The sequence below is a fragment of the Gopherus flavomarginatus genome, chromosome 2 (assembly GCF_025201925.1).
Source record: "Gopherus flavomarginatus isolate rGopFla2 chromosome 2, rGopFla2.mat.asm, whole genome shotgun sequence".
NCBI lineage: Eukaryota > Metazoa > Chordata > Testudines > Testudinidae > Gopherus > Gopherus flavomarginatus.
Window position 1 is genome coordinate 183029223 of NC_066618.1, and position 22228 is coordinate 183051450.

At 42.2% G+C, this 22228-nt stretch overlaps 1 protein-coding gene across 1 annotated transcript in view; it reads right to left on the reverse strand.

The window, feature by feature from the left end:
• Positions 1-20746, reverse strand: part of ELOVL2 (ELOVL fatty acid elongase 2) — an 87601-nt gene extending 66855 nt beyond the window's left edge. The window contains exon 1 of the mRNA XM_050941643.1: positions 20608-20746. Coding sequence (XP_050797600.1) covers positions 20608-20610 — 3 coding nt within the window. The 5' untranslated portion in view covers positions 20611-20746. The remainder of the gene's footprint in view (positions 1-20607) is intronic.
• Between the last annotated feature and the right edge of the window lie 1482 nt (positions 20747-22228).

Sequence of the window (22228 nt, forward strand, 5' to 3'; positions counted from 1 at the left end):
AACACTTCTGCCTTTTCTGCATCTTATCTTTATTGATAATTCTACTATTTCCATAGCAATGGACCAATACCATTGTTAGGAACAAAATAAAACTAATCCTAATTTAAATAAAAAACTCCCTTCTTAATATCCTCAACTCTGCTGGGCATAGATAGTTTCTTGTGTCCCTTTGTTTCCATTATCAATTTTTTACAGTTCCTAGGTTCTGATTTATATTTAATTTTTATAGATGCCTTCACTTACTCTCTAAATCAGGCCAGTTTTTTAACCAGCATGACCGTTTTCCTCCATTGTGGTATTGTGGCTTTTTGGACCACAGTAAGGGGGTCCAGATCTCAGCTGTAATCATTAAACAATTATTATTTGATTGTTTCATTACAAATAATCCATAAATGTCTGCATTTGCCTAGAGGAGGTAATATTATAGTTCACTGTAAAACACTGTTCATTGAGGTATGCTTAGCTTGTAAAAATAATTACTGGGAGTTATCAGAATCACACTTGGCAATGTCCCTCTCAATGTTAGCTAAACAGACATATTTCCAGACAGATCTGGACATATTTAATGGTGAAACAGTTTTTAAGAGAGAGATTTTATTAAAACTAACTAGATTATAGGATACATTTTGGGAAAAGGGGAAGATACAAATGAGAAACCAGAGGATCTAAGATTACAAACTTTTATTGCATTATTGTAACTTGACCATGTACCAGTGCAGAGAACCACTGACATCAGTGAGGGTCCATCTGTCTGGAACCAGTGGCAGGATTGGGTCTCTTGCCCCAGATCCCTCGGCAACTAAACATCTTAGAGTACTTGGGCCTTAGTATTTATAGATCTTTTCAAAACTCAGAATGAAGTAAATCTGGAAAAGGGGCACAGCTCTTCTGGTTAAATTGTTATAATTAAGATATTAGTTAAACAGGCACCAGGTGAGTCAGTGGACTGCTAATGAGATTGGGACAGGATGTTTTAGACCAGGGGTCGGCAACCTCTGGCACGTGGCTTGCCAGGGCAAGCACCTTGGGGGGCCGGGCCAGTTTATTTACCTACCGTTTTGGCAGGTTCGGCCGATCGCGGCTCCCGCTGGCTGCGGTTTGCCATCCCAGGCCAATGGGGGCTGCAGGAAGCGGCGTGGGCCGAGGGATGTGCTGGCCGTGGCTTCCTGCCACCCTCATTGAACTGCAGCCAATGGGAGCCGCAATCAGCCAAACCTGCCAACGCGGCAGGTAAACAAACTGTCCCGGCCCGCCAGAGTGCTTACCCTGGCAAGCCACGTGCCAGAGGTTGTCAACCCAGTTTAGACCTTCCCCAAAAGTTGGCAAGCAAAGGGTTAACCCTCTCTCTTTTTGGCTACAGGAAAGACTATAATTGTCTGCCCTGAGGGCAGAGATTTGCAGAGTAGGGCCAACTGTGAAGAATTAATCCTTCCTTTCCCTCCACCCCCCCCCCAAAGATAGGAGATGAGTGGCAGAGGAGGTTGAGGACTGAGTGTGGTGATAGAAAGTAAGAGCAGAACATTGTATAGGAAGGAAGTGCAGCTGAGAAGAGAAGCAGCCTCCCCACTACTTTTTCCTTTCAGAAATTCTGGTGAGTTGACTCACGCTGTACGGTGTCACCTTGGGACCACAGCCAAAGCAAGCCATACTTTGTAACTTTGCTTTTTGGGTCTTTAATTGAGGAAGTCTGTTTATATTTATTTGTCCCTTAAAGGGATAGGATTATTTCTCTTTGCTGCTTTTCACTAAATCACTTCCTGCCAATAAACCTCTACGCCAATATAACACGACCCGATATAACATGAATTCAGATATAATGCGGTAAAGCAGTGCTCTGGGCTGGCCGGGCTGTGCACTCTGGTGAATCAAAGCAAGTTGGATATAATGTGGTTTCACCTGTAAGGCAGTGAGATTTTTTGGCTCCTGAGGACAGCATTATATTGAGGGTAGAGGTGTATCTAAATCTTGCCTAGATGTATAGAGTCTTTCCTGAACTTTCTGAAGTCCTGTCTTGCTCATTATAGAAACAGATTAAATCTAAAATGAGCTGGAAATTTGGAGTGTTTGGGACCTCCCTGGACTCTCAGGTATAGAGCTGAACAGCTGAGGTTTCACCATTGATTTCCTACTACATACAAAACCTTTCAATTTCACTTCTAAGTCACTAGATCAGAACAACCCAGTCTGATAGTCATTTAGTGGTCTACAACATGTGAAATGAGTTAATGGTCTCAGGAAAGTCTCTGTGTCAGTGTGCATCCACTATCGCTGACAGAACCTGTCACAGGTACACACGCCCTACTAAAGGAGAGTAGGGCCAGGAGTTAGGGATTCAGAGGTTGTTGGTGGGGAGGGAAGGTGCAGCTGTCATCTATTGCTTTTTGTATTTAAATTTACTGTGCTACATACATTGTGACACATGATCTGAGACATGGTAGCACACCAAAATCATACAAAAAAAGGCAGCAATATGGCAGGATGCACATGTGACAGATAAAACAATGAGGCAGCTGGACTCACATGGGAATTGCAACATGAACTGGTGACAAAGCTTCCAGATCCCTCATTTGAAGGGAGAAGAGACCATCCCCATAGACCTACAGGTGATCTTGGTGGATAGACAGCATAAGCCAAGATGAGACTGCCATGAATCTATTCTGTATTTCTTGCTGCTGTTTATGCTTGTCTTCACTGAAGTTTTAAAAATAACATCCTGTTAGTTACAATATTTAAAGGTTTTGGTTTTTACAGATGTACCTTACCTGAAAATTCATATAAAGGAAGCTAGCTACCTAAAGAAGTTAGCTTTTGGTCTCCCTTGTTATGCTTTTCTCTGAAGCATTAGTTTCTTCATTACCGCTATGTCCCAAACTCCCTTTTATCAAGAACTAATAGAAGGTAGCACTTTCTTTTTCTAATTCAAGTGTGTGGTGTTTATTGAAAGGCTCATCTCTAAGTAAGACCTACAAGATTCACTAGTGGGTCCTCAGGAAGACTTCTCAGTTTTGACCTGAAATGATCTGTAATTCTGCCATAATAATCTTTGGCCTCTAGACAATCCCACCAGAAATGACTAAAGCTTGCTACATTTCCACATTACCTCCAGCATATTTTGTGTGTGTGTGTGTGTGTGTGTGTGTGTGTGTGTGGTTTGTTTGAAAGATTCCAGTATTTTTGGGTGTTGATTAAACTCTTGGACACTGGCTTCAGGAATCAGTAAAAAGGAGGAAATGAATTTGTGTGATGTCTTATCCCGTGCCAGCAGAGTGGCTCATATCATTGAAATTACATTTTGAATATATTGATTACATTGAATATATGTTGAGAGAGCTATTCTTGGCAGTTCACTGGACATTTATGATATTTTGGAAGGTTCAAGGAAGAACAACTTCTTTTGAAAACAGTTTTCAACCAATTACTATGCAATAAGGAAGCAAAAAAAGTAAACCCATGTCCTCCCCTCCACCATCTTCTTCCTCTCCCCCTTTCCTTCTCAGGTTTCCTTTAAAACATACACAACTAAAGGTGAACCAAAAACCTCATTGTACAAGCAGCTTGAGAAAAGCTGTTTAAACCCACATCTTTTTCTCCTAAATATATTTAAAAAATAGGGGCCAGACAGTCTAAGATGCAGAGGTTATTGTTTCTGCAGAATTAGTTTGAATCCTCAAGTGACACTTCACAACATATGTCTTTCAAGTTCTGCTTCTTCCTTTTCCTACCTCAGATGTATATTTTCACAGCCAACTTCAAGTAAAGCAACCTTGTTCCCTACAGTTCTGCTGCCAGCATGGACAGAATCATTCCAAAACGTAATGTGCTTTCAAACTGGCAGAGAGTGAATGGCTGGCATAGACCTCAAAGGGGATTAGTGTGTCAAGGCTTTGGCATTCCTTTCATTGGAAAACCAGTTGCAAATAATGCCTTCCAGAGCAGTTTTGCTTTTGAGTGATCTGCATGTTCTTTGGATGGATGGATGGATGGATGGATGGATGGATGGAATATACAAGTAACTTGTCTTGCTAGGCACAAAACTAAATAGAAGGTCATGTGACTCTTGCATCAATAAACCAGTATTTGTTGTTGCAAAATGCTATTTTATTAAATTATGCATTTAATGTTGTTCAGATATTTTGTCTAAGTGCTTCATTTCTGCAACAAAATACTTCTGATCCTCTTTAGGCTTGATGGCAGTTTTAATATGATTAAACTTGAAATGAAGAGAATATATTTTTCATAAGTAGCTCATCCAACTTCAACATATTCTAACAATTTTACTAATTTAACTTTAGTTATCCATAAACTCCCCCCCACACGTTTATATAAAGAAGTTCTGAACAAACATCCTTTACTTACACACTTTATGAATATCCTAGATTATACACCAACTAGTTTGACTATTTAGTATTTGTTAGTGGTGCTATGTGATTGGTTACATTAATTTTTTCTGATTTTTTAGTTGAATGATAAGCATTATGAAGAAGAAGGGAGCACTCCCAGGATCAGTAGCAAATATCCTTTGTCATGGTTAAAAGGCTACCCTCACCTCTGTCTCCTTTCTGGGCTCCAAGTGCCCACCCCGCTCAGATCTCATGCCTTTACCTCTCCTGGGGTGGAATTCCACAATTCTCCCACTCTTAGACCAGACCCTGGGTTACAGTACCCTTTGGAACAAATTGTGCCTACCCAGCAGGTCCCACTGAATTCATGTCCTTAAAGTTCTTTTCTTTGGGAGCCCACAACCAGTGGTGTATACAGAGATCTTCCTTCTTAAAACCAAAGTATTGTTTATTTTAATAATAGGAACAAAGCATTTAGAGGAACATGGCTTTTAAAACAGCAGTCTTCACACATCTATCTTACCTAAAGGCTCATCATTCCCTGATGGTAACTTAGGCAGACAGACTAGCACCCATTGGGTGTCTATCAGCCTGACTTCCCTAAACGACTACCTACTCTCTTGAGTCAGTGTCTTTTTAAACCTGCTAAATCTCTCCTGTGTTCATGGGCCTTTTCCTGCCCTGGTTCAAACCAGTTTTGTAGGCTAGCTGGAGAGGAGGCAAAAAAATTCTTCAGTTAGTAATCCTGGCATTGTCCTTTAACAACCCTTAAGTGCTTGCAGAGAGGAGGCTTTTCTTGAGCTATTCTTCTCCATCCTACTTTTTTTCAAGACAGTTTCCCATTCTATGAAATCAATATAGCAATACAGAAAACATCTCAATAACCAGGTCAATGTACAATATTCATAAGTTACAGAACAGCTTCAAATCCATCACAACCTGGTTCATATGTGAATATATGCAGAGAACAGCCATTCGCCTGCATTTGGCAAACAATAACACTCTTCACATGAATGTTTATGAAAATCCAAGTGAACATATCAAAAAGCAATTAAGTTTGAAGTGTTTGTAAAATCCTTTCTTCCCTCCCCCACCATTCTAGCTGGTGGCATTTAGAGTCTGGTTCAGACCTGGTGTATGCTAACACACCTCAACTGAAATATGATGGGTTCAGCCACATTGATTTTATGGGAGACGCATCTGCCTACATGGGGTTTGAATTTGGTCAAAGACAGAAGCCTAAATGCTTCATGATAAAACAAAAACAGGTTAAGTATTTTTTGAAGAACAACTTTAAAAAGAAACAGCCAGTCTGATTTTTAAGATTTTAAACTTGCTTTAAGAGATCTTTTTGAATGGTTCTTCTCCAATCAAGAGAGGTCATTCCATAGTTATGGAGCCAGAGAGGAAAAGATGTGGCCAATACCTCTCCTGCAAGTCCCAACAATTTCCTCCTCTCAGACTTTAGCAAGCATAAAGGTGTAAACAAAACTGAAGGCTCAAAAAGTTATTTGGAAGCCAGTCCATGAAGAACTATAATTAACCATGATTCAGTCCATGCCTACAAGGGCAGAGATGATTCCAATGTTTTATTTTGTAATTTTTATTTATAGCTGTTTCCCTATGACTTCTGCAGATGTCTGTGCTGTTCAAGGGGAAGAGGGTAGCCACATGTCCCAAGATCATGGGCATCATCCTGACTTTTTCTTGGGACAGTCACTTGTCCCACAAGCACAGATTGAGATGATCCTGACCTCTGTCATCAACTGGGAGACTCAAATGGGAATGACAGGTGCTGACCACATTAGAAGATCTGTTCCAAAATATGTAACAAGATCATTTCATAGGTTATTAGGGTTGGAAGGGACCTCAGGAGATCATCTAATCCAACCCCCTGCTCAAAACAGGACCACTCCCCAAATGACCCCCTCAAGCATTGAACTCACAACCCTGGGTTTCACTGATGAATTATGTTCCCTTGGACAAAAGGAAAGGGCATTGTGAACCACAGCCTTGGATTCTTGTTCCTGCTCAGAGTACAGCAGGTCTTCATTTAAGCAAGGGGTGATATCTAAGGCCCATTTTTTTGCTGCACTGCAGGAGAGATTTGATGATCCTGTATTTTAATAGCCTTTTCAAACAAGCCACCTTAAAAATCTCTGTTGCAGAAATACCATGGGTATGTGACCCTTACAATGAAACCTCTAACTGATATTTTCTACAGGTCAATAATTCTGCTAAGGGAAAAATTTCTGAACAAACCTTAACTCAGCAACTATTTTTTGCATTCATAAAATTACCAGAACAATAATTTGCAAGGGCAGATATGGTTAGAAATCTAAATGTTAACTGATTTGCAGACCTGACTACATTGGATGCATGTATATTTCCATGCAAGAATTCATGTATCCTTTTGAATCAGGCACAAACTACAGCTCACAGCAGGTTTTGGATGCAGCCACATTCTAATTAAACTGAACTTACTTCATTATTAACATAACTTTTACTACAAACAAGTTTTAAATCTTTACCATGTAACAAGAGAAACTGCTTTTTTTCTTTTCTCACCCCTATATTTTGTTCATCTAGGACCAGATTACGCAACCTGAAAAAGATGGCAGAATCTAGTCTACAGTGAATTTTGAGTGAAAAGGGAAGAGTTGAGACCTGTGCTGACCAAAATGCCGTCTAGAAGCAGGTGTAGCAGAGACAGAGATGACGTAGAGTGGGGAAGTTTGCAGTATCGACATGCCTGTTGTTGTCTGGTGGAACACATGTAAGGGTAGATAGTAATTAAGGTTCCAGGCAGCAAAAGCATTTGCTGTTGGGCAAGGGGGGCAGTTGTCCTCCCAGCACCAAGAACTTAGTTTGCTTCCCCCTACCCAACATTTCTTAAGTCTGTATACTCCACTTTTGCCTCCCCTCTCCCTTGGCTTTGCAGGATATAACATAATCACATGTAATGTTCTATATGCTCATGCAACTTTGCCCCTTCCCAAATTTATCTGACGTAATGCCCCTGGTTCAGTCCTTGGCCCATGCTGAGAATGCAGTATTGCCCAACCCAAGCATTCAAAAATCTTAAGTCAGGTTCCAAACTCATGAGATTAGTGTAAAATCTCACATCATGAGTTTTAAGCCAATACTTCTGGGTTTTCCGTATTTGCCCTCTGATTTTTGAGACTTTAGGAGCAACAGTTTTCAGCTTTCCCCCCACAACCATGAGGGCTAGAAACAAACTTTTTAAAAATTGAAAACTGAGTATCATGTAATCACATGACTCCAGGAGCTGTGCTTCACAGATCTGGTCAAGCCCCCTATAATCCTAACAGCATCCCAGTGTGAGAGGGTCCGTGGCTCACTGCTATCTGGCAGTGAGTTTTAGCTGGCCTGACCAGTCCAGTGTACCCCAGCTCGGTGATGTCATAGCTGTATTAAAAGGATGTCATGTAAGCTATAAATAGAAAGCAAATAACCTTGGAGCACCCATGGGGGAAAATTGCAGCCAAGCTCCCCCCTCCTCGCCTGCTTCTCCTCCTCTCCCCTCAGCGCACCACATCCCTGCTTCTTCCCCCCTCCCAGTGCTTCCTGCTACCTAACAGCTGTTAGATGGTGCTTAGCGCTTTCCAGGAGGGAGGGGGGGAAGAGCAGGGATGTGGCATGTTCAGGGGAGGAGACAGAAAAGAGGCAGGGCAAGGGCGGGGACTTGGGGGAAGGGGGTGGAGTGGGGGCGGAGCAAGGACAGATGCTTGGGTGGGAAGAAGTGGGGGTGGGCGAGCAGCCACCTGGCAGAGGGGAAGTCAGCATCGTAGGGGTGAGTGGCAGGCGGGGGCGTGAACAGGCAAGCGGTGGGTGGGGGACTGAGGAGGGATGCAGCAAGCCAGTAGGGGACCGGGGGGATGAGGAAGGGCATGCGGGGGGTGAGGAGGGAGGGGGCGGGACCTGGGCCAGAGTCTGGGAGGAGTGGAGGTGGACTGTGGGCAGGGCTTACAGCACCCCAATGTGTTGCAATATTTTAATGTTGTGATCTGGTCACCCTACCAGTGCTGTTTGATTTAAAGTGACTGTTAACTCTACTTAATGAAGCAAGCTGCTAGGTACTGTAACTTTAAAGGAACAAACGACTTTAATAGCTCTCAAATGTTCCAGGAGAGGGCTAGAAACAGCAGAATACATGGTTTGGGGAAAACTCAGAACTGGGAGTGTGCTGAGGTCACTGATGGTGACTGATGATAAAGACTAGAGGGGGGCTGTTGTGTTGTAGGCAGGCTGCTTAGGTCAAAGCAGCAACCCAGCTGCACAGCACACAGAAACTCAGGATACTTCACGCTTGTCTGCTGGCTGGAAGCATCTAGTCAAGAGATCCACAGCAGCAGAACATTTTGAGGCATGTGAGGTTACAGGGCTGGTGGTGACAACCCCTCGCTGGTCTGGACTGCACCCCAGAATGTTACACTATCTCTGCTCATCAGATTTTTGGGATGGGATTCAAAAGTTGAGTTCCCAGGTGCTAAGCCCCTTCCCTGCCCTGCAGAGTCTGAACAGATTCTAGCCACTTTCCCTCTTGGGGTCCCTAGGCACACTCTTGGGGTTCAGATCTTCTATCCAACACCCATACTGAAAGCTACAAGCACCTGAAATCAGGCTGACTCCTCAGGCCCTCCTGTAGCTAAAACACACCCTTTCCCAGAATCCCACCCATGTGTGAGCCTCCTGCTTTACATCTTCAAGGGACCACATGGTAGGTGCAGCATATAACAAATTATTGCTCTTTATTTAATCACATACAAAATACACCGAGTTATACAAAAAGTAAACTCTACAAGCATTTCTCCTGCCTCAGTTTCCCACATCACAGTATTCCAATCCAGGGGTCAGAGATCTCTTAGGCCTGGCCAGAGACTTTCTATTCTTGTGCGTGGTTTGTGTTCTGAAACATGGTGCCTTCTATCCTCCAGCTCTTCTCCTCTAACATTGGCCAGTCCATTCCCTTCCTTTCTCCTGCCCAACTTTCCTGTGCATCTTTCCATTGTGTGTATTTTTTTAATCCACTGCTTCATGTGGCTTCTTTATCCTGTAATTGAGAATTTTGCACTCTCCTGCCAAGCCCCCTTCTCCTTGCTTCTTCCCCCCAACCCATGATTAGATAGGAGTTGGAAGTATCTTCTCCTACCCAGCCTGAACAAACTCCCTTAGTATATCTCATGTCCAGTCAAAGCACAAGTCCCCAAAGTTAAATACTCCTCATTGTCCTCCATTTGGTGAGGCCACCTCCAGATGGATCTGTGGATATGAGTGCCTTTGGGCCCTGGGACAACTTGCCAGCCATAACTCATATCCATAGATTGATAAGATCTGCACTTAACTTCCCATTCCTTGTAGAGCTTTTCAGTGAGGGAGGGCTCCAAATCCTGTGGCTTTGTGGGAGATCTCCCTGTTGTCTAGTCTGAATATCAAATTGACCAGCTGTCTATAAAATTTTCCAGGAAAAATAGGATAGATGAGACCTGAATTTTTAAAGTATAAACCAAACTGGGGAGAAAGAAAAGACATTCTGGCCTTCTTCTATCATAGAAAAGTAGAAAGGGGCATAAACTCACTCCCTCCCGCCACCTTTGCAGGTCACTCGTAAGTACAGGGTAGATATGTAGCACATAGGCATAATCATAATACATGTTGCCAAGCCATGAAGAGATGTGTCTATGGTACACATGGTTTAACAATCTATGTTAAAACCACCTGACACTACTGTGATGACTCTTGTAACAGAGCATCCCAGTATCTGCCTTTTGACCGTTATTAAAAGGAAATAGCATTTTCTTATTTACCTGATCAGTGTAGACAATGGCCCTAGTAGTGACTTAAATCTATTTCTAAACACTTATTTGGGTCTGTTGTATCATAAAAACTAAAAGCAGCAAGTGGAAAAGAAGCTGGGTTGGATATTAGGGAAAACTATTTCACTAGGAGGGAGGTGAAGCACTGGAATGGGTTACCTAGGGAGGTGGCAGAATCTCCTTCCTTAGAGGTTTTAAAGGACGAGCGTGACAAAGCCCTGGCTGGGATGATTTAGTTGGGGTTGGCCCTGCTTTGAGCAGGGGGTTGGACTAGATGACCTCCTGAGGTCTCTTCCAATCCTAATCTTCTATTATTCTAAGTGTTGGACTGAAACCATCTCACCATCAATGAAGACAAGAATTGACAGAGTTAAAGGAAATCAACCCTTCCCTTTAAAATAAAGTAACTTAATCAGATTACTTACTCTGCATGTGATAGCTTTCTTCCATGGCAATAGTAATACAGACTAGTTTTTTTTCCCCTTTAGTATATGTGACTTACTCTTGTGTGTATTGGAGTATCCATTGCCCATGTCTCCTATTTCCTGGCTTGTATGTTACTTGATAACAGAATTAGCCATTTACACAGGCAAGAAGACAACTTAACTTATAAGGACCAGTGAAACCACTGGCTTTGCTGAATTTTCCTCACTCTCAACTTTAAGTATAAAATTCATAGAAAGTACATGCACTATCAATGGAACTATTTCTGGCCATTATTTATTTTAACAATGATACAATACCACACAAAAAATAACTACAGACAAGCAACACACTTTTACAAAACCAAAAATCTAGTCTGCCACACCATTCCCCCAACAGCTCCTTTGTAATATACTATCAGTTTTACAACTGTCTTCCTTTGTATAAGTGGAAAAATTCCTCCTAGCAATTGAAAATTCTTCAACGTTTGTCACTAATCTTATAAGTAAAATGCTCATAAAGCATCTGCCATCCCAAATGTACTAATTTTTTAAATCTGGGACATGTGAACTTTCTCATTTTCTGACAATTGGTCTCATTCCACAGGCAAACAAAATCCAGTTTTTGAGAGTTTGTAGTCCCATGTGTTGATTGAAAAAGCATAATTTTTGCCTTGGCTAGTAAGTTATAATTCCATGTTATTTTTGCAACCTCTAGAACATTTTACCAGAAGCTTCCAATATTAACACATTGCTAAGTATATGTCTGATTATCACAAAGATCACGTCATTGTCTAGTAGACACCACTTGCACAAGAGTTTATTTCTTTATAGAATTTTTAGAACTGGTTAAAATTTTTCTGACAATGTTTTTTCCCCCCATTCAGAAAAATTCTATCCACAGAAATCTAAATGTTTCACAGGACCATGTAATTTTCAATGAAATTTTGTATAAATAAAAATAGAAATGAAGAATTTAAATAAGATAAAGACACTGATTATTTTTTCAAATTCTTTTATATTAAATGAAAAGTTTAAAATGAAACAGTGTTTACATTGTCCCAAAACAATTTTTTTCTAAAATTTCATTTCATGATCAATTTTGAAATTTGACATTTCATTCAGATTTACAATGGGGCGGGAGGAACATGTAAAATGTTGGAATTGCTTGTGGAACAAAATTTTCAGTTCCCAACCAGCTCTAACTGAAATAGCTCCAGCGTCATCCAATATTCACTAGAAGATCTTATAATACGGTCCAACATAACTTACCCTTATCTCTCACAAAATTGTATTTTTAAACACATTTTTAAGGCCTTGTCTAAATTACAGAAACTTGCAAAAGTTTCCCACTCCTGCCCAGTGCCCACAACAACTGAACTCCAAAAGTACTAGCGATGGATGGAGCCTTAGTGGAAGCTCAGTGTTCGATTCAAGCCCTCCCATCTTACCATATACAAAGCAGAGGCTTGGAAGGAGAGAAAGAGCCCAAATTACAAAGCACAATATTTTGACACATTTGGAGTGATTCTATACTATTAAACCAACTTTACGATGGTGTGACTTCATTGACTTCAATGGAATCCCAATGGCATAAAAGAGAGTGAAGAGTCAAGAGCAGAATGACAGCACAGCTACTTCTTCACCCTTTAAAAGGGTGCAGCTTGTGGACCTGTACTCCCCCACTTTACTGGTGGCTGGTCCATGGGCTGGAGCAGGAAATGGAGACACTTCAAGAAGTTTATTGCTGCAGTCCTAGGGCCAAGTCCCCACACTGGCAAACAGTAGGAGTAAAGCTCCTACACTTACACAACTGGGCTTTATAACCTTAATCCATTTTCAGTTGGCTGGTCTTAGTCTAAATAGATGAAAAACAATAACTTACACAATTTTATGTAATCTTGATTTGATACTGAACTCTTAAATATATCACTGCTGTATGGCAATTATCAAATTCCTAGTTGCAGTGCAGAGCAGTGCAGTGCAGGGTAGGAAGCCATAAGAAGCTCGCCGAGAGGCAGTCTGAGTTAAATACTGTGGTCCACAGTTTTAGCAAATGAGGATGAAAACAACAAGGAGAAATATGCAAAAAAAATGATTTAAAGCTGAGCTGTTGCTAGGCATTTAGTGTTAGTTAAATATGATACAGTTGGAGTCTGAAGTATGTGAGACAAAGTAACACTTGACTGCAAGTTAATAGAGGGACGGGTTGTTTTGAGGATGGGAAGCCAGGGAAATCCTCTGATTTACTACTGCCCTCCTCTGAGGCCACCAAAAAGAAACCATCACCTTTGTTTCCTGGCTCTAAATGGTCAGTAAATTCCAATCCCAGTCAAGGTGCCTACCTTCCTTTCCTTCCCCGCCTCCGCTCCCTTACAAACTAATCCCTGACTCGCGGTTAACAAGTATTACTCTATCACTGTTCACATACTTTAGACACCAACTGTATCAGATTTATTAACTAATTCTAAATGCCTAGCAACAGCTTAGCTTTTAAACCAGTGTTATATGCACAGATTAATAAAACATTCTGTATAGTGGAGCCCGACTCTAAGAAACATTAAGCCAAATTCACCCCTGATGTCACTGCATTGCCTTCAACAGACTTAAACCAGGGAATAAAATGATCCTTTATATTTAAGCAAACTCAGAATTTACTGCAACCCATGTCCTTACAATAACTGCTGTGTTTTTAACCGTTAGAATCAGAAATACCATTCTATTCTGATGGAAGGCATGAAACAGGTAAAAAAAAGTTTAAAATAATTTGTGCTGACTATCTCAGTCACTCAGGTTATCTAGTCACTTGGCATACAACCCTACAGTTATTTCACTTTAAAATATCCACAGATCTCTTTTAAAAGTCATGGTGGCCTTATTCGCCACTGGTTTGATCTTTGTGTAGCCATTTATAGCTGTACAATGTGAGGTAGCTGATCAGAGTGGTAGCCTCTTAACAACCACTTCTACTTGCGTAAATAATTATACAAGCTATAAAGGCACTGGAGAACTGGGCCTATGGCCTTGAGGGTTTGTGTCAAGATGCCACTCTAGAGGTTAGTCGATATAAAAATGTCTTTAAAACTACCAGTGAGATTTTTGGCCACCAGAGAAAGCATATTCTATGAATACAGCGGAGAAGCACTGGACCAAATTCTGGCTTCTATGCATAATGCAGATAGGCAGTATAAATAATCTCTTTAATGTGTTCAGTACTGATTCTGCCATCATCTCTTCCTCTTTCTTTGTGAAATCTATGTAAAGTGTAAAATATGATGGTTTTTAAACTTCAGAAAGGAATTTTCATATCCAAACATATCCTCACCCATTAATATTCCTATGCCATTGTGGTTTCTGAGTGTAAGTGTGTAAAAGATACATTGCATTTATGTAACAATTTGTGTAGACTTGATACATTGTCTTGGACTTTGAGTTCCAAAGAGGGTGGAGCTAGGCTGTTCCCAGTGGTAGCAGATGACAGAACAAGGAGCAATGGTCTCAAGTTGCAATGCAAGAGGTCTAGTTGGCTATTAGGAAAAACTAGTGCATTAGGAGAGTGGTGAAGCACCTAGGGAAGTGGTGGAATCTCCATCCTTAGAGGTTAAGGCCTGGCCTGATTGGGATGATTTATCTGGGGTTAGTCCTGCTTTCAGCAGGGGATTGGACTAAATGACCTCCTGAGGTCTCTTCCAACCCTAATCTTCTATGATTCTATGAATGGAAGGACTGGTGGGGCGGAAAGACTATTTCTGATTTACTGAGGCAGAGAGACATCTTTGTTTGACGTGGGTCCTGTGTGAATAGCGGGTTTCTGCCAAACAGAAACCCATCTGATTCTCCCATTTGATGGTACATTGTATAAATGCCTAGGAATGCTAGTGCATGGAGATGGGATGTGCAGAGAGCGCATGGTAATGGCCAGTTTACAGCACATTGTGGTAAAATGGCCAAGGCATTGCATTATAAAATACATGCTACTCTACCCTTCTGCTGCACTCTTTACTAGAGTGTCTCAAAGCACTTTACAAACATTAATGGATTATGAGACAAGATTTTTGGGTTCTCCTTATATTTTCCTGATGCATACAGAGAGGAGGCTGCTCATGTTCAGTGCAGCCTTTCTTACGTAATAGCTTTGCATATTGCCCATTGACATATACCCCCAAACCTGATAGCTGGAATTTTCAATGACGCATAAGGGAATTAAGCACCTAATTGCCATTGAATTCCAATCAGAATTGAGCACCTAATTCTCTTAGGCCTCTTTTAAAAGCCCAGGTGATGACTGGTGGTTCCTGTAGAGTCAGATCTTGCCAACCTGATGGGTACAGCCATGGCCATATCTAGTAGAGCTCTGCACTGGCGAACCATCCCCATGCTCAGACTTAACGGTGTTACTCATGTTCTGTGTACACAAGGTGCTACAAGACGCCACCCAATTACACACCTATTGCTCTGTGAATGTCAACGTTGACCCAAAGCAAATGAAAGGGACAAATCAACTAAGCATTACAACTTCAGAGTTCAAGACTGTGGGCCAGATTCTCAACTGATGTAAATTGGCGTATATCCCCTGAAGTCATTAGGGCTATACTAAGTTATACTAGAGGAGGATCCGGCCCAGTATATCCTTTGCTGCATACCAAGAGTTCAGTATAGGCAAAATGTAGCAAAAGCTCAAACACTCATAGACTTCAAGGACAGAAGGGACCCTCATAATCATGTAGGCTGACCTCCTATATTTAGATTTGCTTCTTCAACAAAATAAAAGGAAAAAAATAAGCATTTTTCTACAGTGTGGGCCAAATTCTGCTCTATCATATTGACCCAACAACGGTGAGGTCAATGACACTAGACTCAAGTGAGAGCAGACATGTGCTGCATGGCTGCAAGTTTCTTCCTAAATAGGACACCTAATAAAATTGCTGGCCTGAACAATTGATTACACCAGTGTAAAAAGACAGAAGAACAGTGTTTTAGTGCTCACTACTCTCTAGGCAATAATCCATTTTCTCCATTGATTTTTGACTAGCTATGGTAGCACATTTAGCTTTGAGTCATTATCATTTGAGTTACCACACTTGTTTTAAGGCACCTGTTCACTATTACAGCATTGGCACTATACCATACCCCTAACTCATCTGAAGTCTGCAAGACAGCATCACCACCAAAATATGGATCAACAGTCCTAGTTATATTTTAGCCAACATAGTGACCTTCTTAGGAAAGTCCTAGTTTTTTTTTATTCCCCATTGAAGTCAATGGCAAATGACATACAGTCTTTTCTCTGGCAAAAATTCCATTGAAGTTGTTGAGTCTGAAATTACACCAGGGATAAATATTTTATTTCAGAAATAAATTTGGTCCAGTGGGAATTTTTATTCGGGCAAGATTTCTGCTCCGACCGTGCTCCCATTAAAGTTAATTTTTTCTCACTCTTGATGAAAAAGCAAACCACAGTAAATTATTTTTATTACATTTTGCATGTGTCCACATCTTGATACAAACCCAAGGATGAATTTTTATACTACTTTGAGTTTTTCCCCCCAGTCATTATCATTAGGCCGAGTCCTTTTGCAATGCAAGTAGCTCTGTGACAAGAAATGAAAATGGAACACCTTCTTACAGATCTATACAGATGCAGAAGAATAGATAACATTTGCTTACAGGAACATACCAAATACACATGGGACTCAGAGCTTGGCTTTCTGTATACTGATGACCAGACATCCAAAGACCCATTCATTTTCACTCAAAGGTTAATTTAACCACTGTGTGAACCAGAAAAGAATTTCAGGATCAGTCTGTGATATCTATTATATTAATGGAAATCCAAAGTAACTGCTCTGATGTAACTGGAGTCACTCTAAACTTATACCAATGTGACTGATCTGAAATCAGCTCTCAAATGAGAAAAAAAATGAAGCACTTTGACAGGTTCAGACAGCTGTGTTTAATTTTGATTATCAAGAAAATCTCAGTGGGAGTCCTGTGACCTGATTCACCAGTTCTGCACACCTGGCCTTTAATTGTATTGTACATCATTATCTTCATACTTTCAACACTACACATTGCACGGTATTCTTTGGGACACAAGGCTCACTTGCAGTCATCATCACGTTATTCTAAGTAATGCATTACTGAGATTTGGAACTGGCTTAATTTTGTTCTGCACAACTACAGGAACGTATGTTATTGATTCTAATGTCTATATACTCTACAAGTATGGAGGGCAAATTATTCCTCCTCCTTGAGAAATTATCACCCATATCCCTCCAATGCAGAAGAAATGCAATGATCTTGTGACAATCCTTGATTGTAGATTGGCTTTTACTAAAGAGCTTATCCAAAGAATATATCTGGGTAATATAAGGAAAATGAAACTGTTCCATTTCATATTCATTATACATAGGCGACACTGCAAAATATATCCACCCATATACATAATCATTTTCATGTGCAAATATATGTCTTGTGGGCACAATGCTACTCCACTGGAGCTGATTTCAACAGTTACTGCAGCAAAACTGGAGTAATGGTACGGTGAATCAGGCCCACTTTTTGAATGCTGCATATGCATCTGTGTCTAAAAATATAGCAGATGTTGGATCTGATGCTACTTCTGTTAAAGGCAAAGACAAAATTCCCATTGACTTCAATGGGAGCAGGATCAGACCTAATACCCTTTAAAAAGCTTTGTTGGAAAAGGGTTAATCATTTGTGGCAAGACTGTGGCTTTTAAGCCATGCTCTTCACTATTGTAAGTACTGCAATTGGAATTCCTCCTGCAGCTCCCAAGCAGTATACCTTACAAGCACCGTCTCTATCACCCATCCCGTAAGTATAGTGTGTGTTTCCTTCCTACCTTCCTAGGTCTGAGTCAGGTACAGTCAGGCCCTTAAGTGGTCAACTTAAACAAGACTCACAAAGGATCACTTGGACACCATTTTTAAAGACACAACATTTGGATTCATGAACCTTTCAAAGGGAGAACCAAGTTAGTTCTTCTTTAACTTGCTCATTTCAATGGCCTATACACCTTCAAAAGTGATGGCTGTCTTTCCGACCTCACATATGGCTGAAACACCTGCTTTCAAACTATTTTTATGCATGTGAGATGGCTTTTTATCAGATAACATGCATACCATTGAAGAGGAAAAACAGTCTTGTTGATAAAGCACATGATTAGGTTCTGTTCTGAACCATGCCACAAATTTGTGATGAGACCTTTGACAAATTACTGAACTTCCCTGTCGCTCATTCTTCTAATCTGTAAAATGGGTCATAGGTGCCCTAACTCACAGGGCTACTGTGGGGCTGAATTCATTACAGTTATTAAAGTGCTTTGTATTCCTCTGAAGAATATGCATGCAAAGTAGAAATTTTTAAAAGAATATCCTCACAGTTGCAATGGGTGCAAGAATTGCTTCACTTTGTAGTTCTCACACTCTTGCATCCCAAAAGTGAGTGTTAAAATTATTGTTTATATTCATGAAAAAATTGTTCCCCTAAAAACTGTATTTATGCATGATTAATGCAGAAATATGTATTAACATACCTTCATGAATAATCAATAATGTGTGTACATTAGTCTGAATACTTGGAAATAAAGAAGATGCGGAATTAAGGACTCAGTTTCAAGATGGAATTAGTAGAGACTGAGGTTTTAGGTTTAAGAACTTTGTAAAATCAGTTTAATAGGTTTTTATATTGCTGTGTTTCTTTAGAGTGAACCCTGTGAAATCCATATAACTGGAATTGAAGCTATGCATTATATTAACCTTTCTTTATGAATAAAACCAGTCACTTTTTTTCATAAAGGCCCGTGGCAGTAAAGTCATTGCAATATTCAAACAATAGAATCTCTAACACTAAAACACACTTGACAGACTCTCAGTCAAAGTAGTGCAGGTCCAAAATACTGACTTTCACTTTAATACTCTTCAGGAACTTTGTTAGATTACTTTTGGGAAGCTGAGCTTTCCTTTCTGTCAATCTAGGCCTTATAGGCATTACAGGTGAAAAGCTAACCAAATGTCCTTGAGGTAGAAGACTCCCTCCCCTAAGTTAACTAATGACTCTCTATTGGGGCAGGTCTGAGGCTTTAACTAAATGCAAACCTACCACCACCTACTGGCATTGTGATTAAGGTCTGGTCTACATTACATGGTTAGATTGATATAAGCTGTCTTGTCTCAACCTAGTGGTAAAAGTGTCTCCACTTAAATTTGGCTCCCGCTGATATAAGTGCCTCACTACGCTCATCCAGTAATACCACCTCCCTGAGTGGCATAGAGTCAAGGTCAATGCAATGAAGTCGACACAATGATAGTGTCGACACTGCACTGCTTACACTGACTGTTACTGGCTTTCAGGACCCATCCCAATATGCCCCATACTGACAATACAATTGATACAAGCACTCCTAGTAAGGACATTCACCGCTGACACAAACAATTTAATAACTGCTGTGGCTGTGGATGTAAGATAGGTCAACACAATTTTGTAGTGTAGACATGGCCTGAGTCTTCCTTCTCATTTTGTTTCTCCTTCTGAAATCACACCCTGAGATATTCATGAAGCACATTTACTGGCCTTTCATTTTCAGGTAAACCACAAAAGCAAGTTGGCATTCTAGGTTCAATCCAAACTAGTTTAAATACAAACTAAAATGCTCTGTGACACTTAATTGAAGAGAGTCACACTATATAAATAACACAATACTAATGCCAAGTTTTCTACAGCACTCTTCAGTTTTAGATCTCAAGGAAGTTTTAAAAAGAGGTCAATTATCCTCATTTAACCACTGGGGAAACCAAAGCATGTGGAGGGACTTGACTGCTCCATGGTCACCTAATAGGCCAGTTGCAGAGCCATGAATTAAACCCAGGTCTTCTGAATCTCATCCCACTAATGCCCTATCCACTAATGAAGATCAAGAAACCTAAATACACAAACCCTTCAAGTGCTGTGGATAGTGGGGTGGCTAGAGTGAGCTACACATGAAATGAAGACATTGAGTGCTCCAGGAACTTAACTTGCACAATTAATTGATTCCATTTTAAGATGAACTCAGATCCCAAATTCAGATCTAAACTTCCTCAGTTTGGAGTTGATCTGATCCGACCCGGGATCTTACTTTGGAGGGGGAAGAAAGCGTATTTAAAATGTCCTTTACTCTCCCTCAGACCCCAGCTATAGGGTTGCTGGACAGTAGGGATACCCCAGCCACGCAGCCCTTCCCCTGGCCATCCTCCCTGAACTCGCTCCAGGAAGGGGCTGGGGGTTGCACAGGAGCTCCGCCCCACCCGCGCAATCCTCCCCTCTGGGGGCAATCCGGCAGGGCTAAGCCGGCTTTAGGGTCGCCTGGTGCCAGTGGCGCGGTGGATCAAGGCCAAAGAGTTTAACCGCCTCTCCACAGGAGAAGCTTCAATCGCAGGGGACCAACGCCGGGCTGCTTAGTGCAGGGGCCCCGGGGGAAGTCCTGGGCCCCCTGACTTGTGCCGTGAGGGGGAGCTAGGCAGGGGCTGGGGGCGCTCCGCCCAGGCTGGAAAGGTCCATGTCGTGGGTGGTGTGAATTGCACATTGCCAGCTCGGGTGGGGGGGTGTAGCCCGCTTCCCCCACGTGCCCCCTCTGCAGACACACACCAGCCATTTCCTTTTGTTCCCCGCGCTCCCGGCCCCTTGCCAGCTGGGCGTGCGGGGAGAGGAGCGCGCCGCGGGGGGGTCCGCGTGGCCACTGGCTGCGGGCACGGGCCGGAGTGGCCGGGCCAGGTGTGGGTGGGCCGGGGGAGAGGGGGGAGGTGAAGCCGCTGCCTGCGCGGACTGAGCGGGTCCCGCTGCAGCCGGGGGTGCGCCCCCAGCCCTTCCCTGCCCGCACAATGGGAGGCAGCGAGCGCAGCGCGGCGGCGGCCGCGAGCTGCTGAGGCTGCCCGGCTCCCTCCTTCCCAGCCGCTTTTTGGGCTCCATCGGCTCGCCAAGCACCGCGGGGCCGGCCCCTTCACTCACCATGCTGCGGACGGGAGGGGTGCGGTGGCCAGGCGGGCGCTGTGGCGGGCGAGAGAAGCAATGCGCTGTCCAGGGTATCCAGCTCCCTTCCGCCCGCCGCTCGCTCCGCGCTCTCACTCAGCTCCTTCTCTACCTTGTCTTCCCCCGCCCTCCAGCTTAAGCAGAGCCCTGGCCTCTGCATGCTCCCTCCCCCTCCCCCTGCAGCAGGGAGCTGCTGACTTCAGAGGGGAGGCGGATCCGGGGAACGTTCTTTCCCACCCCCCTCGCAAGCGCTGGGTGGCCAGGCAGGTGCACAAGCAGAAGAGGGTGGCTGGCTATTGTGGCTGCTTTAGGACAGCTCCTAGCAGCAGCAGCGTGCACGAGAGCATCCCCTTAAATGTGGTCAGCTGCGTAGTTGTGCCAAAGCCTGCAAGCTGGTGACCTTTGGCTGTAGATAACAGCCTGTCTCGTGTACGCTCTTTAGCCCCGGGAATTCTCCTGTGGTGGCAGGGGGCTAATGCCTATAGCGACTGGAAAGCAGCTACAGGTGTGTGGTTGGGCGTGGGTGCCTTTAGGTGGCAGGTGACCACAAACACGCAGCACAGCAGGTCTATGCAAGTCTAGCGGGCAGGAAAGAATATTGTGGCTGCTGAGATCTGAGCGACAAAACACAGGCACTGCGCAGTCTTATCTGTGCTGCAGTTTTTACTACAGCAAGGAGGTTTCCACAAACGACAGAGGGGAAATGTCACAAGCCAACAGAAACAAACGTGTCAGGCGTAAAGAGAAAATAATAATTAAGAAAGAAAATAATTTTGCTACCATTCGTTACTCCTTGCCTGCGATCATCTCCTGTATTCAAAAGCAAGAAAGTGTCACTGCTGGAGAGGTATTAAGTCAACAGAAATATTTTATTTTTATTTTGACTTTAAGGTTAAAAACTGTTTAATGTAAAACAAAATACATTTCAAAACATAAGCGAGTTTGAAAATGAAAAATCTAAATAGTGTTCTGAAAATGCTGAAAATAAATATTTTGTGATTATTGAAATGCTTCATTGACTTTATTTTTGAAACAAAATTGAATTGACATTGACATTCCTGCAGAAAGTTTTGACTTTTGACAAAATGGAGTTTGCTGAGGGGGGGGGGGGCGGGAAATGTTTTGTCTGAAAATTTTGACCAGCTCTCAGGGATTTTCTTTTTTTATTATTATCTGTTTGTCTTTCTTTTGCTTTTCCTGGTGCACACACAACAGAATGAACCTCCATAATTAAGGTGTATTTGAAGTATATATGTTCATACCATTATCCAAAGCAAGAACCTACCTGATCATTTCCGCCAAATGAAAGCCAACTGTTTTAAACCACAAACATTTTGGGGGGATGGGTTTGTTACTGCTTCACTTCATAGATCCTGCTGCAACCACATCCAGAGATATGACAAATGTACTGGGACGGTTATCGTCACAATATTGGCTACCTGTCCAGAAATGGAAAGTGCTAGTTATCTCACACAAAAACCTGTGCTTATGTGACTTCCAGCCCAGCTTTGCAGACTCAAGTAGTTTGTTTAGCCAGCCATACTCTTGAATGCTCTCTATACCGAGTCAACTTATTGAGATTCACCCTCATAAGAACATA